The 18568-nt window shown below is 49.3% G+C and overlaps 1 protein-coding gene across 2 annotated transcripts in view; it reads right to left on the reverse strand.

Moving 5' to 3' along the window:
- ATG2B (autophagy related 2B) overlaps nt 1–18568 on the reverse strand; it is an 860766-nt gene that overhangs the window by 377072 nt on the left and 465126 nt on the right. For both annotated transcript variants that reach the window (XM_069208269.1, XM_069208268.1), the window contains exon 29: nt 14461–14602. In XM_069208269.1, the coding sequence (XP_069064370.1) occupies nt 14461–14602 (142 nt within the window). The remainder of the gene's footprint in view (nt 1–14460; nt 14603–18568) is intronic.

Here is an 18568-nt window from a genome sequence, read left to right on the forward strand (position 1 = left end):
AGTTCCTGGATTGTGGCACGGTCAAGCCTGTATGTGATTATCAAATGTCTCTTCTCCATTGTCGACAGGTCCACCAACGGTCGGTACACCGGAGCATGCCGCCATCTCCTCACATGTCCCAGCGGACGGTGCCTATGAAGGACAACAGCAAGCACAGAGTCAAACAACTCAGAGGTACGTACCCAGAGTTTACCCAGAACACCATTCATACACAAAAGGTGGCCTGTATGTGTGTTGAGACTAGGCCTAGGTATGTGTGACGCAGTTGAAAATGAAGCCATGTGGGCCCCTGAAATGGCGGCTGCCTGACCTGTAAAGTGGGACAATGGGATGTGAGGTAACTGCGCTGGCGTTGTACACTGTCGCGGTAGGTGGTCGAAGTCTGCGGCGCAATGCTGCTTTGGTTAACATTGGACCCTATGGGTCCCAGGAGACAATGACGATGTACGCCGGCGGTGACGATACGCACTGCCGCGGACGTGACTGGCATTTTCTATCACTTCAATCACTCGATACCTAATCTTCAACAGGAGAGGACCTACACTGCAAGTGCTGCTGTGACCTCGGTCTGGAAGAGACAATGGCTCGTGCGTCTGGGGATAGGGCCCCTGCCTTCACATCGGTCCTCCCCCAGTACACGCTACTCTATGGTCCTCCAGACAAACAGGTAAGTACACAGGGAGCATGTTGTATGGGCTATGCCTGTGTGGAGAAGGCTGGATGTAAGAAGGAAGGGGGCAGAGTGCTGCGTGCATGAAAGACGGTGAATGCATGTGCCACATGGCAAGGGTAGGGATGGGGACCAATCACTTTGATGGTGCAGTTAGTAATGACTTCTCTTCTTCCCCTGTACATTTCATGTAGGTCAGTGCCCACCTGAAGAAAGATATTTGGCGTGCCATCGCCAAGGACGTCCGGACCCTGTGGGTCTACCACAGACGGAGCACTCACTGCCGGAAAAGATGGGAGGACATTCGCCGCTGGAGCAAAAAGACAGCGGAGGCTCAGCTGGGGATGGCCTCCCAACGTGGGAGGGGTGCCCGTCGCACCATGACCCCCCTGATGTTCAGGATCCTGGTGGTGGCCTACCCGGAGTTGGATGGGCGCTTGAGGGCATCACAGCAGACACAAGGGGGTGAGTACACTCTCATTCTGCTGACTTTGCGTGCAGTGGAGTTGTCTGGGTGGGGGAGGAGGGCTGTGGGTTTCCCTAGGCCAGGGCGAGTTCCGTAGGCAAGGCCCTTCCGTAAGGCAGGCCATGTGGCACCCCAGCCCACCTCTGAAGACTGCCAAGTACAGCTATTCATGCCCCTGTGTCATCTATGTTTGCAGATGTCATCCATAGCCTTGTAGGCCATTTCCCAGGAATTGAACAGTGGAGCCTAAGAGCGCAGCGTAGTGCAGGGGGCTTCTGTGTCTGTCTTGTCCGCCAACGGTAGCGGTAATCCATGCACTTAACATGTCTTTCTTCTGTCGTTCCCCCCCCCTTTTTGTGGTCACCCTGTTCTTGAGTGCATTAGCATCATCAGGCGGAGCAGCAGTGGCACCGGAGCACGAGGGAGCTGCATCCCACATGGCCCTGGAGGGTGAGACTACGGACTCGGAATTCACCAGTGGGACAGAGGGCGAGGGGAGCTTCAAGGCAGGTACAGGAGCTGAGACCAGCGACACGGACACGTCCTCTGATGGGAGCTCCCTTGTGGTGGCGCCAACATCTGTGCCCCCCGCATCTACAGGTACAGCCGCCACCCCCCCTACCAGCACCGCCCTCCCAGCAGCCCCTCAGCCTTCACCCGTGCCCGTTCACCCAGGAGGGTGGGCATCACCTTCGCCCCAGGCACCTCAGGCCCTGCCCCAGTCACCCCTGCTGCCCTCAGTGAGGAGGCCATTGACCTCCTCAGGTCCCTCACTGTTGGGCAGTCTACCATTTTGAATGCCATCCAGGGTGTAGAAAGGCAGTTGCAACAAACTAATACATTCCTGGAGGGCATTCATTCTTGTCAGGCGGCCCCTCACCGAGCTTTTCAAACTCTGGCCTCAGCACTGATGGCAGCCATTGTCCCCGTCTCTAGCCTCCCCCCTCCAATTTCCTACACCCAGACCCAATCCCCTGTACCTCTGCCTATCCCAAGCACACCATCAGACCAGCATGCACACACGTCAACACACAAGGGAAGCTCAGGCAAACATAAGCACCACACATCCCACAGGCACTCACGCAAGCAACACATACATGCAGACACACCAACATCCACTGCCTCTACTGTGTCCGCCTCCTCCTCGTCTCCCTCCTCCCTCCCAGTCTCGTCTACACTCACACCTGCATGCACTACCTCTACAGCCACTCTGTCCCTCACCAGCACATCCACCAGCACACCCCGCTCACGTGCAGTCACCACCCCCACTACCATTCACACGTCCCCTGTGTCCTCTCCCAGTGTGTCTGTGACGCCCCCTCCCAAGATACACAAACGCAGGCACACACCCACCCAACAGCCATCCACCTCACAACAGCCTCCAGCGCATGCAAGTGCACCAAAAGTCACCAAACGTACACCTCCTACTACCACCACCTCTTCCTCCACTCCCAAACCCCCTCCAGCTACCCGTCCCAGTGTGTCCCAAAAACTTTTCCTGTCCAGCCTTGACCTTTTCCCCACACCTCCCCCTCCCCTTCCATCTCATAGGTCTTGAACTAGCACCTCAGCCACAACATCTCCGGGTCCAGTGATGCCTGTAGTCACTGGTACGGTATGTGGAGTGCACCAGCCACCAGGACAGCCAATGTGGCACGGAGCCACAGCACAGTCCCCCACCTGTGAAGCATCGGAAGTTGGCCAGTGCCCGCGGGAGAGGGGGAAGACTCCAGCCACCAAAGCCGCTCCCAGGGGTCCCGATGGGAGTGTGGAGTCAGCTGTGACACCTTCCAAGGTGGGGAAGGGCCACAAGAAACCCGGCAAGTCTGGGAAGAGCTGCACGGCGGAGAAGACCGCCATCATCCCCACTGCCCAGGAGGCCACCGCCAACCCCAGCCCAGCTGCCCAGGAGGCCACTTGCAGCCCCAGCCCAGCTGCCCAGGAGGGCACCACCAGCCCCAGCCCAGCTGCCCAGGAGGGCACCGCCAGTCCCAGCCCAGCTGCTCAGGAGGGCACTGCCAGCCCCAGACCAGCTGCCCAGGAGGACAGCCCCAGCCCAGCTGCCCAGGAGGCCACCGCCAGCCCCAGCCCACCTGCCCAGGAGGGCACCGCCAGCCCCAGCCCAGCTGCCCAGGAGGGCACCGCTAGCCCCGCTGATCCATGAAGGACCGCCAGCACCAGCCCCGCTGGGCCATGAAGGACCGCCAGCACAAGCCCCGCTGGGCCATGAAGGACCGCCAGCACCAGCCCCGCTGGGCCATGAAGGACCGCCAGCACAAGCCCCGCTGGGCCATGAAGGAACACCAGCACAAGCCCCGCTGGCCCATGAAGGACCACCAGCACAAGCCCCGCTGGGCCATGAAGGACCGCCAGCACAAGCACCGCTGAACAGGGCACCGCCATCTCAAGCACCGCTGAACAGGGCACCGCCAACTCAAGCACCGCTGAACAGGGCACCGCCAACTCAAGCACCGCAGAACAGGGCACCGCCAACTCAAGCACCTCTGCACAGGGCACCGCCAACTCAAGCACCACTGAACAGGGCACTGCCAATTCAAGCACCGCTGCACAGGGCACTGCCAACTCAAGCACCGCTAGCCCATGAGCGGCAGGGGCACTGACGCAACTGGGTCCGTCACGGGGTGAGTGATGCACTCTGGGCACCAGTCCCCCTGCAGAACCAGTGGAGACTGTCATCCACTACCTCTGTCCTTCACAGGATGCAGTACTCTGGGCACCAGTCCCCCTCCAGAACCAGTGGAGACATCCATCCACTACCTCTGTCCTTCACAGGATGAAGCACTCTGGACACCAGTCCCCCTCCAGAACCAGTGGAGACATCCATCCACTACCTCTGTCCTGCACAGGATGAAGCACTCTGGGCACCAGTCCCCCTCCAGAACCAGTGGAGACATCCATCCACTACGTCTGTCCTTCACAGGATGAAGCACTCTGGGCACCAGTCCCCCTCCAGAACCAGTGGAGACATCCATCCACTACCTCTGTCCTGCACAGGATGAAGCACTCTGGGCACCAGTCCCCCTCCAGAACCAGTGGAGACATCCATCCACTACGTCTGTCCTTCACAGGATGAAGCACTCTGGGCACCAGTCCCCCTCCAGAACCAGTGGAGACATCCATCCACTACCTCTGTCCTACACAGGATGAAGCACTCTGGGCACCAGTCCCCCTCCAGAACCAGTGGAGACATCCATCTACTACCTCTGTCCTTCACAGGATGAAGCACTCTGGGTACCAGTCCCCCTCCAGAACCAGTGGAGACTGTTATCCACTTGAGAGACTGTGGCTTTGCACTCCCCAGGTTGCAGCAGTAGGCAACCCACCCACTGTAGAGATTTGAGAGACTGTGGCTTTGCACTCCCCAGGATGCAGCAGTGGGCAATCCACCCACTGTAGAGACTTGAGAGACTGTGGCTTTGCACTCCCCAGGATGGAACAGTGGGCAACCCACACACTGTAGAGACTTGAGAGACTGTGGCTTTGCACTCCCCATGATTGAAGAGTGGGCAACCCACCCACTGTAGAGACTTGAGAGACTGTGGCTTTGCACTCCCCAGGATGGAACAGTGGGCAACCCACCCACTGTAGAGACTTGAGAGACTGTGGCTTTGCACTCCCCAGGATTGAACAGTGGGCATGTGGCTCTCTCGTGGATTTGGCGTTGTGCACTCAAGCGGCTGAGGTGCCCCCACTTTCCCTCCCCCTGAGGTGCCTGTTTAGTTGCTGTCTGATGCCCCTGCAGTGTTCTCTCCGTCATGGTCGGGGATCTTGTGTGGGCCTCGCCCATACCGTGTGGTCCCAGTGTTCCACGGACTTTCTTTGTGCAGTACCTGGACTACTATGCCTGGTATATATATTTTGTACATGGTGTATGTAATGGGTTCTAAGTCTATATGGGATGGATATTGGAATAATGCTATAGGCCCCGGGTTTTGGTTGTATAATTTCTTTATTGTTATTGGTTTTCCAGTTCCTTCTTATCACTTTGCTGGTTTTTTTTGTTTGCTTGCTAGTGAGTTCACCAGGGCGATTTTTACTTCTTTTAGGTGTTCGGATGGAGATCTCAACCGAGTCTGTCAGCTGGTGGAATAGGGTCTGATCTTCTCTCCCGTGATGATGGACCGGTTTCTCCAAAACAGAGAGAACGGGACAACAGGTAAGTGTAGAGGTAGATTTCAGGGGTTTTTAGGATGGTTAGTAGGGGTAGTGGGAGGAAAGGGGTGCAGGGTTGTAGTTGGGTATTTATCTCCATAGTGAATTCACCTTCCTGTAAGTATTTTCTCTCTCTCTCTCTTTTAGTGACTTTTTATAACCAGTGGGGGGGGGTTAACACAGTTGTTCGTGGGATTAATCATTTCAAGTGGCTCAAAGTACCTCCCCTTCTTTACAGCACCTTTCCCCACTACTCCCTTCAGCCCCCGTAGACTTCCTCCCGTCCGGTAACCATTTAGGTAGAAAAGAAAGCTTAAAGTATGATCGTACCTGAGAATGCCACGCCCCTCCTGGGACGTGGCGGCCCCTCCGTTGTTTCCCGGCGTCTCCTTGAAGTTCTTTTGCACCCGGTACAGTGGTTCTCCGTCCTCCAGCTCCCTCGGGTTCTCGTCGCGGGCTTCCTTCTCTTTGGACTCCTCGTCTTTCGGCACTAGCGGCATCTCCTTCTCCGCCGTCCTCGATGGCAGGGTTCCTTCCTGCTTTTCCGACGACTTAGTCTGGTGTCCGTCTTCCATTTCAAGCTCTCCTCTGGCGCATTCTGCGTCTGACGTCATTCCCTCAATCCTGTTCCTCTCCTGAGTGCCCCGCGGGTATGGGCTTGTTGGCTCGGGGCGATGAAGCGTAACCGAGGCAATAGACGCCCGGTTACATGTCCCCTCCCATGAATGGGGCTGTTCGAGTCCCAGAGTGGTCGAATAGCGGGATAAATAGTCGGCTTGACCTATAAGCTCTCCAGGAAGGTGGCACACCTGGAAGGAAAAAGGTTGAAGTTCCATAAACCATCTCAAAATACAGACATTGGTATCTTTGTGTCTTGAGAGCCACGTAAGAGGAGCATGGTCAGTATATAGCAAGAAGGGCCGTCCCAGGAGGTAATACTGTAGGCTTTCGATTGCCCACTTGATGGCCAGGCATTCCCTTTCTATTATAGGATATCTCTGTTCCCTGGGAAAAAGTTTGCAACTTATGAACACCAGGGGGTGGCTTGTGTTCTCTTTATCTTTTTGGAAAAGAACCGCCTCCAGTCCTACATCTGAGGCATCAGTTTGTAAGTGAAAGGGCAGATTGAAATCTGGACAACTCTATACCAGCTGCGTAGTGAGACATTTTTGTAACGTTTGGTAAGTACGGGTCTGGGAAGGGTTGAGGCTTATAATATTTTTGGGCTGTCCTTTCTTCAGGAGATCTGTTAAGAGTGCCGCCAAGGTTGAATAATGGGGTATAAATCTCCTATAGTAACCAACTAGGCCTAGAAAAGAACGTACCTCTTTCTTTGTAGTAGGAGCCTTTATGCGTGTAATGGCTTCTACTTTGTTCATCTGTGGTTTAATGATACCCCCTCCTATGTGATACCCTAAATAAGAGATTTCATGAAAGGCTAAACGGCTTTTAGAGGGATTGGCTGTAAGTCCCACTTGGTGTAAGACAGTAAAGATTTTATATAAATGGCGCAAGTGGTCATCCCAGGTCTCCCTATATATAACAATATCATCCAGATAGGCAGCTGCGTATCTGGTGTGGGGTCGTAATATAGAGTCTATAAGACGTTGGAATGTGGCCGGTGCCCCATGTAAACCAAAAGGGAGGACGTTAAAATGATACAGGCCCGAGGAGGTAGAGAAGGCCGTTTTTTCCTTATCCTCTGCTGCTAATGGAATTTGCCAGTATCCCTTTGTCAAATCAAGGGTGGGCATATACTTGGCTTTCCCTAGTCTTTCTATAAGTTCGTCCACCCTCGGAAGGGGAAAGGTATCAAATTCAGACAGGTCAATGCGGTGTCTCAAGTCATTGCAGAAACGTATTGATCCATCCGGTTTGGGGATTAACACCACCGGGGAACACCAGGGAATTTTTGAGGGCTCTATAATTCCCATGTCTAACATTTTCTCTATTTCTTCCTCTACTAGGATTTTTCGGGCCTCGGGAATAAGATAGGGTCGTAACCGGACTATTTTACCTGGTTGGGTTGAAATCTGGTGCTGCACTAGGGTGGTTTTACCCGGCTGCGTAGAAAATACCTGATTATGACAGGTGAGTAGTTGGGTTATCTGGTTCTTTTGCTTTGACGTGAGGTGCGTATTTCTCTGAGGCTCTTCGGTTTTGGAATTTCTATCAGTAGGTCACCATCCGATCTCTAGCTCTTTAACCGTGTTGACCAAACATCCAGTTGCCTGAGAACCTGCTGGCTCTTCCCATTTTTTTAACAGATTTATGTGGAATATCTGGGTTCTTTTGGGATTATCAGCCAGTTGGATTGTATAGGTAACTGAGGTCACTATTCCTATAACCTCATACGGCCCTTGCCATTTGGCCAATAGTTTGTTATCGGAGTTGGGCAGGAGTACTAACACCTTTTCCCCCTTGTTTAAGGTCCTCATTTGGGTACTCCTATCATAATCCTGTTTTTGTTTATTCTGGGCTTTTTCCATATTTTCCCTTACATCTTCCCATACTGATTGAAGTCGGGTTTTTAGATCGCTAGTATATTCTAAAAGGGATTTCTCTCCCCCTTCCTCCTCTTCCCACAATTCCGCGGCCATATCTAATAATGTTTGTGGTTGCCGTCCGAACACTAATTCAAAAGGACTGTGTCCCGTGGATGCTTGCTCATGGGTCAGAATGGCATACAGTACTAGTGGCAACCTCCTATCCCAGTCTTTACCCGACTCAGAAACTGATTTTTTTTTAAAGGGTTTTCAGGGTGCGGTTGTATCTCTCCACCAAACCATCAGTTTGAGGATGATAAACTGCAGTCCTTATTTGTTTAATTCCTAGAAGTGGACAGATCTGAACCATTAGATTGGACATGAATTGTGTTCCTTGGTCTGTTAGGATCTCTCTAGGAAAGCCTATTCGGGAGAAGAAACCTATCATAGCGTTAGCTACACTTTTGGTGTTAATACTGGTGAGAGGGATGGCCTCGGGGTACCAAGTGGCGTAATTCACTAATACTAGTACATATCTATAACCTTTTGAGGAGGGTATGAGAGGTCCTATGATGTCCATCCCTATCCGGGAAAAGGGTATTTCGATAATGGGAAGGGGTTGTAAGGGGGCTCTCTTCTTTGGCCCTGGATCAATGAACTGACACTTAGGACATTGTTGACAGAATTTCCTGATCTGGGAAAATACGCCAGGCCAATAAAACCTACTTAACAGATATTCTTCTGTTTTTTTCTCCCATAGTGACCACCTCCCGGTTGACTATGGGTCATATGTAATACTTGTAGTCTATAAGGCTCGGGAACAAGTAGTTGTTTCTTTTCCTGACTGTCAGTGTTAGTGAATCTATAAAGCAGATTTTTGATTATGGAAAAAGAAGGGCCCTTATCTTCCGGGGTTCGAGGTCGGGCATTTCTCCTGGCATTAAGTAGGCTAGGATCTTCCCTTTGACACGTGCGGAATGGGAGAAGACTATTGAGGGTGTGGACTCGTGTAATTACCCGATTATAGTTCGTGTCCTTCTGTCCATAGAGTCTTTTGGTTTCCCGTTTCTCCTTTCTACTAGGTTTATAACGGATAGCCTGAGGTTGTATTTGTGTGCTGGAAAAAGGGGCATTCTTCCACCAGGAATTAGTGTCTTCCTGGATCCTCGTACTATCCAAAAGAACAGCAAAGTCCTTATAATCCGTTCCGATTATGGCTTATTCAACCAACCGATATACTACTCCAATTCTTATTGGTATTTATTTCCCCTCCCAAGAAAGGGTGACCCAAGTCATGGGGTATTCTCGGGCTTCTCCATGGATACAGCAAATTGAAATGGTAATCCCAGGAGTAATGGTATGGCTGTCTATCAGGTCAGCTCTGATTACTGACTGGCTACATCCTGAGTCAATAAGTACCATGGTTATTCTCCCATTGAGTAATAGCTCTTTCTTATAATAGGTATCTTTTCCCCCGGTGAAGTAAACCCGTCCTCTAGTAATACCTATCTCCATAGGTTCTGTCTTATCGGTTTTAAGGGGATATACCCGGGCTATGTGGCCCCACTCCCCACAACTTTAACATTGGGGTTGTTGCAAAAATGTTTTCTCCATCCCTCTGGATTTTATAGTGTCTTCGACCGGTCTTCTTCCCAAGGAGGGAATCGGTCCCACGTTTTGACGAGATGCTGTAGGGGCCGCACGATGGAGGGGTGCTTTAAACTCAAGGGAGCGGTGAAAAGCGCAGGCCAACTCAATGGTGGTATTCGCGCCGGGACTAGGATGTTGTTTGATCCAGTTACGGGTGGTGACGGGTAGAGCCTCTAGATATTGTTCCAGCAGAATGGCCTCAATAATATCTTCCCTATTAGTCCCTATGGGCCCAAGCCATTTGAGACCCAGATCTTTTACCCTGAAATACAAGGCTCTTGGATTCTCAGACGGTCCCAACTTGGCTTTCCTAAACCGAACTCTATAATGATCTGTGCCAAACCCCACCCTCTCCAGGATGCTCTTTTTAATATCTTGGTAGGGTGTGGTACCTCCCGGGTTCACGGCTTGATAAGCTGCTTGGAGGGTTCCCGTTAATAAAGGGGCAATATACTGACTCCACCTATCTTGAGGCCAGGTGGCTGAAGTGGCAACTCGCTCAAAGTTTGTAAAAAAGGCATCCGGGTCTTCGCCTTCCTGGTACCTTTGTAGCACTGAGCTTGGTACATTTGGATGTACTAGGGTGGCCGCGATGGTGTCTGTTAAAGATTTTAGAGCGTTCTCTGGCCAACTGATTGCCATGATAGTGGCCTGACTCTTAAGGGCACTTTGAAGGGCTTCTCTTTCAACCTTAGCTTCTTTCTGTTGTTTTTCCCACACGATCTGAAGGTGCCTCTGTCCTTCAGCCAATTGTTGCATCATATCCGCTATGGTAGGAGTACCTTCCATTGTCTCTATGCGTCCTGGGTGCCTATTCCAATGTCCCACTTCTGACACCACTGTAATGGGTTCTAAGTCTATATGGGATGGATATTGGAATAATGCTATAGGCCCCAGGTTTTGGTTGGATAATTTCTTTATTATTATTGGTTTTCCAGTTCCTTCTTATCACTTTGCTGGGTTTTCTTGTTTGAGTGCTAGTGAGCTCACAGGGCGATTTTTGCTTCTTTTAGGTGTTCGGATGGAGAGCTCAACCGTGTCTGTACGCTGGTGGATGAGGGTCTGATCTTCTCTCCCGTGATGATGGACTGGTTTCCCCAAAACAGAAAGAACGGGACAACAGGTAAGCGTAGAGGTCGATTTCAGGGGGTTTTAGGATGGTTAGTAGGGGTAGTGGGAGGATAGGGGTGCAGGGTTGTGGTTGGGTATTTATCTCAATAGTGAATTCACCTTCCCATGAGTATTTTCTCTCTCTCTCTCTCTTTTAGTGACTTTTTATAACTGGGGGGGTTTTAATACAGTTGTTGTTCGTTGGATTAATTGTTTCAAGTGGCTCAAAGTACCTCCCCTTCTTTACAGCACCTTTGCCCACTCCTCCCTTCAGCCCCCGTACACTTCCTCCCGCCCGGTAACCATTTAGGTAGAAAAGAAAGCTTAAGGTACGATCGTACCTGAGAATGCCACGCCCCTCCTGGGACATGGCGGGCCCATCCGTGGTTCCCCGGCATCTCCTTGAAGTTCTTTTGCGCCCGGTAGATTGGTTCTCCGTCCTCCAGCTCCCTCGGGTTCTCGTCGCGGGATTCCTCCTCTTTGGACTCCTCGTCTTTCGGCACTAGCGGCGTCTCCTTCTCCGCGGTCCTCGATGGCAGGGTTCCTTCCTGCTTCTCTGACGACTTAGTCCGGTGTCCGTCTTCCATTTCAAGCTCTCCTCTGGCGCATTCTGCATCTGACGTCATTCCCTCAATGCTGTTCCTCTCCTGAGTGCCCCGGGAGTATGGGATTGTCGGCTCGCGGCGATGAAGCGTAACCGAGGCGATAGATGCCCGGTTACAGTGTATATATATTTCTGCCTACTTGTTTGTAATATATTCCGATGGTTACAGTCATTTTCTTTAGTCTTTGCATTCTTCCGTGGGGGCTTGGGGGGTGTAACTGTGATGTATTGATATGCATTAGTGTGTGTGTTGTAGTGGGTGGGAGTGGGGGTGTGGTGTTGCATGTGTGTGTCCCTGTTTTTTGCCTCCCCCCTCCCGTGTTGTAGGTGTAGTACTCACCGTGGTCTTCGCCGCCGGCGTTCGTGCTCCTGGTAGAGGAACAGGAAGACTATCGCAGGTAGAATTTGGAGTTCCGGTTCCATGGTGTCCTCCTTCCTCGTGGGTTGTGTAGAGGTGAGCGTTTTCCCTTCGAAATTCCTGTTTCCGCTGTGTTTTTATCCGCGGTGAATCCGCCCCGGAAAAGGTGGCGGATTGGCCTGTCATAACAGTGAGGGCGGTACATTGTCTCCCGCCTGTCTGTTGGCGGTGACTGCCGCACTGTTTGTTTGTACCGCCGTGGCAGTCGGAGTGTTAAAGTGGCTGTCTTTGTTGGCGGTTTCCGCCACGGTCGTAATTGCAATTTGTTTACCGCCGGCCTGTTGGCGGTCTTACCGCCGCTTTAACACCGTCCGCCAGGGTTGTAATGACCACCATTATATTTAGAGTATGTCTTTGGGGGAAAAGAAGGTTTAACTCTCAGAACTATCTTGACCGTAGAGAATGCACTAAATGGAGGAGAAGCAGAAATCACTGAGTTAACTGGCATGCCACGCTGAAGTATTAGCTAGAAGGAAAGCCACTTCCAAGAAGTAAAACTGATCTGACGCCAATCCAAACGTTCAAATAAAGGTCTCATGAAAAAGATGAAGATCTTGCCAATGCTCACTCACCTCTTTCCTCTCAAAAGGCACTGCTAACTGTAAAATAGAATTGTCTGAGCCTGGAAAGCTCTAGAGTTATCTATGCACTATGCTTGAAACACAACCGATCTACCAGATTAGACTGCCCTCATAGAAGAGCTTCTGCCGCCTAACAAATTCTCCAACATTTCTGGAGGCAGCAATAAAACACCAAAGCTAACCTGTTGATTTACAAACAATTAGACATAGCGATTGAGCGCTGGAATTAAGAATTCTGTCCTAATTCCAAAAAAGCAAAGCATCGCTGAGAGGAAGGACTAGTGGAATTAGAAAACTGCAATGAAAAAGGTCTTGAAAGCACATCCTGTGCATCCAGTCTGTATCTACTAATATCACTCTTTCTGTTTGAAATGGAATCTTCTGGATCACTCTATGCAAAAGAGGGCAGGGGAGGAAGGTGACACACGTTATACAACTAGGTGAGAACAAACGTATTGCCAGAGAACCTTCTAGAGAAATTGACTGAACAGAATGACACTTTCCGTTTTTCTAAATGGCAAAAATATCAATCAGCGGAGTCCCTCAGACTCACGGCAAAACCAGTTGGCTGGTCTCACGTTTGGGGCTAAGTGATGATGTAGCCCTTATCTAATCTGCTTTTGGACTGCTCTTCCTTTCTAGATCAATTAATGACAGCCCAGTGAGATTAATTGAATTAATCCAGCCATCCCTTTTATTTTTTCTTCTCTGCAACACTCTAGATGCAATCGGATGACATGCCTTAGGATTCAAGCTTCCCCCTACTGCTTAAATATGTGGAAACCAGTCTGGAGTTGTTTATGTTTCTACTCAGAGAAGACCCCGCCTGGCAGTTCAGGCTAGACTGTTCTTACTACAGCAACACAAATCTTGATTTGCAAATGGCTGGTTCATATCTAAGGTGGCTTGGTGGGTAGAAAATATAGACTAAGTTATAACCTTGAGTAATTGCCTGTGCCTCAAAATAAATCAAGTATTCCGCTAATCAATTTTTACTTTTGCGATTTTATAGCCACAGCATACTGTGCTTGCTCAGGAGTAGAAGGTTCTGCTGGCAAAAAATTCACAACCTGTGTGGTGTATAGCTCTGAGATTTTGTAAATCGCCAAAATGACATGTTCGAGTATATTGGAGGCAAAGAGATCATCTGCCTCGCTTCTGTCATTCTCAACAGCATCAATAAGACCTGATGGATGGAGGAACCGAAAGGCATCAAAATTAAAACCAAATACATTTTCAAACCATGGAAAGATCTCATGTGAAGCTATTTTAAAACTCTAGGTGAATTAATCTTTAAGCAATGTTCGGCTTGGGCCTTAGCTCTATACATACTTTTCTAAGCCACAGATTCTGTTTATAGTATTGTGCCTCTATCATTCACTGGACAAGAAAGCCAAACAACCAATTTTCTTAAAAAGCAGATTTGCAACAAAAGTCACAACCAGCATTGTATCTGCAGAGCCATCTGACTTTGAGGAAACCAAGCTTGACCGAAGGTGTGGTGTCAAAGAAGGAACCAGAGTGTACACTGATTTAGCATTAACCTTAGGAGTAAAAAAAAAAAAAAAAGGTTCAACATGGCTTGTTTAAAGGCCTCTATTTAACTAGCAAATGCTCCTGCTATGGGACAGATCACCTGAGGTATGAGATGAAGGTCACAAAGCCGGTCTGAAGAAGCTAATGAAGTATGCTTAAAATGTTGTTCATGAGGAGGAACTTCCTGTACCCCCTTAAGGGGAAGGGAGATCGTTGATATAGTCATGTAAAGTTTAGTCTTCCTCTCACAGATCATTTAAGGATTCATGCAAGTTCAAAGGTCACACTGTAATGCATTGTTCCTACTTCCCAGACACCAAGGGCGATTGCCGTATGGTTCAAGCTAACAGCAGTATAACACAAATCGCATGTCTAAAGCCTGATGATTTTGGCGAGAAAAATACATCAAAAATATTCTATGACTCTTGGTGACTCCAGAGCCCTGTGTCTGTTGACGTATATTAGCAAATGAACTAACATCACCATGGTGAGTTGCCTTTATTAGTAACTGTTTCTTCACTTCAGGTGAGGTTTAGAGATGCCATGGTTGGTGTCAGAAAACACCATCTGGTGCCATCAACTCAATATGGTAACATTCTCTCCAGTAACAATGTGGCTTTTGCAAAATTGGTTCAAATGCAAGGAAATAAAAGTATGTGGTCATAAATAGGTTGCAATAAGGTTATAATGAGACAAATGCATCGGCTGTTTAAACTCAAATTTAACCTAGGTTCAGATGTACCGCAAAAACGAAGGCTCTTCTTACCATTAAGAAGATGATTTACAGGAGAAGCAGCTTGATGGCCATCCATCTCCTCCATAGCATCACTCATTAGATCCCGCAAAATCTGTTGCTCTGCTTCTGCAAGAACAGCGCCTTGAGAAGAGGATTTAGGATTTGCCCCAGGCTGCAAAAAATAAAATTGATTTGCTTTCATAAGGGCAGTTATTTGTTTAATATCAACAAACAATGTATCATTTATATGGTACTGCTTGGGGGTTAAGTATGTGTGGAAGTAGAGAATGTATCTTTACAATTAGAACATAATTTCCATACATATGTATTCCACATTCACAATCTGTAGTCCCACATTTATGGATCAATAAAAAATATTTCAAAAATGTATATATCTCAAACTTCATGTGTGGATTATGTCAAGACAGCATAAAAAAGGAGTAACAATGCATTCCACTGAAGTATGTATAACAGAATTTCCAAGCTTTGTAACAGACAAGTTACTTACCTTCAGTAACACCTTATCTTGTAGATTAGGAAGTTGGCTCTGTATATACTATAAGAAAATGAGGTATAGTGTGCTCAGAGTCCAGGGGTTCCCCAGACTTAACAGAGGCTAAAATAGATAATACTAATGCTCTCTTTAGTGGTAGTGTGGTCGCGCAGTTAGGCTTATGAAAGGGTAATGCAAAGCATTTGTTGTACACATACAGTCAAGAAATGAGGCACACACTCAATGACTAACTCCAGGCCAATTGTTTTTTTTAAAGCAAAAATATATTTTGTTATTTTATTTCCAGAAGCAAAAGATCTTTGTTGAAGCTAAGTACAGTTGTAAGTAAGTATCAATCATATGTATCAAATGTACTTTGCTTGGGTTTTGCAGATAAAGTAGTTTACGAGTAAGAAAAACTTTTCAATTTCAATAGTTGACATTTAGTGCAAATTTTCATAGGAGTCAATGGGGGGGCGAAGGGGGGGAGGGTGTGAGTGTTAGCACATTTAACAGGTAAGTACACGACTTACGATTCCAGTCTTCAGGAGTTAGGTCCACAGGTCAAAGTTCAAGTTGACCCCACAACTGCACCACCAGCAACACGGGCCTACTTGGTGCAGAGGTAAAAGTTGACTTAGGGTCTGCAATGGAATCCTATGAGGACTGGGGGTCTTGGTTGAAAATCGATTACAGGTAAGAACCTGCGGTTTGAGGACACAGGCCTGGTGGGGGGCGACAAGTCAGCACCAAACACACACCCTCAGCGGCACGGGGCGGTGCAGGGTGCAAACACAGTGCCGGGTGCCCAATGCCTTTCAATGATGAGACCCCGGGGGTCACAAATAGGTTGCAGTTTCAGTTCTGGAAAACCAAAGGCTGGACAGGAGGGAGAGGCGCCCGCCGGATGTTGTTGGACCATCGGTCCAATTTCTCAAGGCCAGGGGGCTGCAGGGGTACCTTTAGGCATCAGGAATCTTCGTTAGATGTGGTCGCAGTCGGGGGCCCTCTGGATTCAGGCTGCAGGCATCATGGTGGTGGCCAGGAGTGGTCATCCCAGAATGGAATCGAGGTTGCAATCGCCTGGTGACCTTCTCTGGACCAGTGGGCCACCTGGACTAGGGCCATGGGCGTCGGGTGCAGAACGGACAGGGCTCGCAGACCCAGGGCGGTTTTTGGAGATTTCTTCTGGACAAGGCTGGTGTCCTCGGGGGTTCTTGGTTCTCTGCTGCGCAGGCAGTCCTCTGGGGATTTGTAGAGATTACTGGTCCTGCAGGATGTGTCGCCTTTTTGGAGCAGAGGTCTTTGAAGCTGCAGACAGTCCGTAGGGCTGGGGCCAAGTCAGTTGTCATCTGGAGTCTTCACTGCTGGGTTCTGCTCAGCAGTCCTTCTTCTTTCTTCTTGAAGTCGCCAGGAATCTGGTGCGTAAGGTTCAGGGGAGCCCCTAAATACTAGATTTAGGGGTGTTACAGGGGTCAGAGGGCAGTAGGGAAGGGGGAACATTCCTAACCCTACTGGTCCCTATCTTCCAAAGCAAGATGGGGGATTAGGCAAAGAGGGGGTCACTTAAGTTCTGGGCACATTAGAGGTGGTCTTAGCTGCAGTGGTCACTTCTCCCTCTTTTACCTAATTTTCCCACCATATCTGCTGCCAAAAGTGGGGCCTGGTCTGGGGGGGTATCTCCACTAACTGTAGCGCTCTGGGGCACAGTAACAGGAGGCCCGAGCCTTTGAGGCTCACCGCCAAGTGCTGCAGTTGAACTGGGGGGACGTGTGAAGCACCTCCACCAAGAGCAGGGTTTGTTTCTTACCCAAGACAGCACAAAGGTCTTCACTCCATGGGGTAAGAATCTTCTCTGTTAGTGGCAGGATGTAACAGACTGGTCAGCCTTGCACTAAAGAGTTGGGCAAAATACAGGGGGCACCTCTAAGATGCCCTGCGGGTTTATTGTGCTGAGAAGTTTGATATCAAACCAAAGAACACTGGTGCAGGGGCCTGGTTAGCAGGATACCAGCACACACTCAATCAAGTCACGTCAGCATCAATATCAGGCAAAAAGGGGGGGAGGGGGTTAACCATGCCACAAGGGGCACTTTCCTACAGTAGATACAATATCTAGTTGCAGATTGCTTACCTTACAATGTCCTCCCAGGCGTCAGTCTGGATCTGAATATTTTTCTCAAGCTGTACCACTGCACGCCATTAGGTAGCGTTGATCACCGCCACGTCCGTCTTCAGTTCCAACACACAGGATATGACATTGCAGGTCCTATATAGGCACCACCCCGGCACGCTGACATCAGTTTGACTCTCTATGCAAGAAACACAGAACCACGAACAACACGGACTACTGGTGCGTCAAAACTAGGACCCTGAAAGAGAGTCCCTGTCCCTAGAAATCAGTTTGCAGAGTGGGGAGGATGGATAAGTTGTTAAGGAATCTGCAACTAGATAATGTGTTACCACGGTTAAGTAACTTGTCCATCTGATAGAGAAATTTAGTTGCAGATTCCTTACCTTAGAATAGATACCCAAGAAATACCGCCCCCAGAGGTGGGTTTGCGAACTGAGAACATACAAGAAAGTCCTGCAGGACTGAACAGGCAAAGTGTCTGCCCCTACCGGACCGTACTGTCCAGGCAGTAGTGTTTGGTAAATGTTTGCAGAGATGCCCATGTTGCACCCTCACAGATGTCAAGGACTGGGACTTCGCATGCTATTGCATTTGTCACATCTCTAGTAAAATGCACATGCAAACCCTGAGGGGGTTGCTTCTTAGCCTGTGCTTAGCACATTTTAATGCAGAGTACCACTCATATGGAGATGGTTCTCTTCTGCACTGCCCAACCTTGCTTCACACCCACCTAACCAACAAAGAGTTGATCATCCACCCGGAACTCTTAAGTACGATCAAGGTAGAACACCCACACTCTTTTTGGGTCCTGGCAGTGGGGTCTCTCCCCTACCGTAGAAGGATGTGGGGGTGGATAACATGTAGGCAAGGTGATGGACTGGCCTAAATGGTAGGCCCTAACCCCTTTTGGCAAAAAGGAAACCCTAGTGTGTCTCACCACTTTGCCAGACTAGATGGAAAGGTAAGGTGGCTCAGATGGCAATGCCTGAAGCTCACTTACCCTGCAGGCAGATGTAAAGACCACAAGGAATGCTGTTTTCAAAGTGAGAAGACTGAGAGGAAAATTGTGGCGAGACTCAAAAGATGAGCACATTAGGAATGTCAGAACCAAATCAAATCTCATTGGGGAAATAAAGAATGGGGAAGGAGGAAGCATGTGAGTAAGGCCTTTAAGGAACCTATTTTCAAAGAGAGACTTAAACAAGGAAGGTTGATCAGGCAACTGTAAAAAAATTGAAAATGCAAACAGACAACCTTTGAGAGTGCCCATAGCAACACCGGGCTGGGCCAAAGAAAGGATAAACAACAGGACCTCAAAGAGGGCCAGAAAGGAGGTGAGCAGACTTGCCTGTGCACGATGCACAACAACAGGCGTATACAGTTTTGGTGGAGGGACGCCTGGCTACCAAAATTACATTACAGACTCCGGGCAGAAGGCCAAAAGCTGTCAAATGCCGCCGCTCAAACTCCACACAAGGAGTTGGAGACTGGACTGGTTTGAGTGGAAAACC

The sequence above is a fragment of the Pleurodeles waltl genome, chromosome 9 (genome assembly GCF_031143425.1).
Source record: "Pleurodeles waltl isolate 20211129_DDA chromosome 9, aPleWal1.hap1.20221129, whole genome shotgun sequence".
In the NCBI taxonomy this organism is placed as follows: Eukaryota; Metazoa; Chordata; class Amphibia; order Caudata; family Salamandridae; genus Pleurodeles; species Pleurodeles waltl.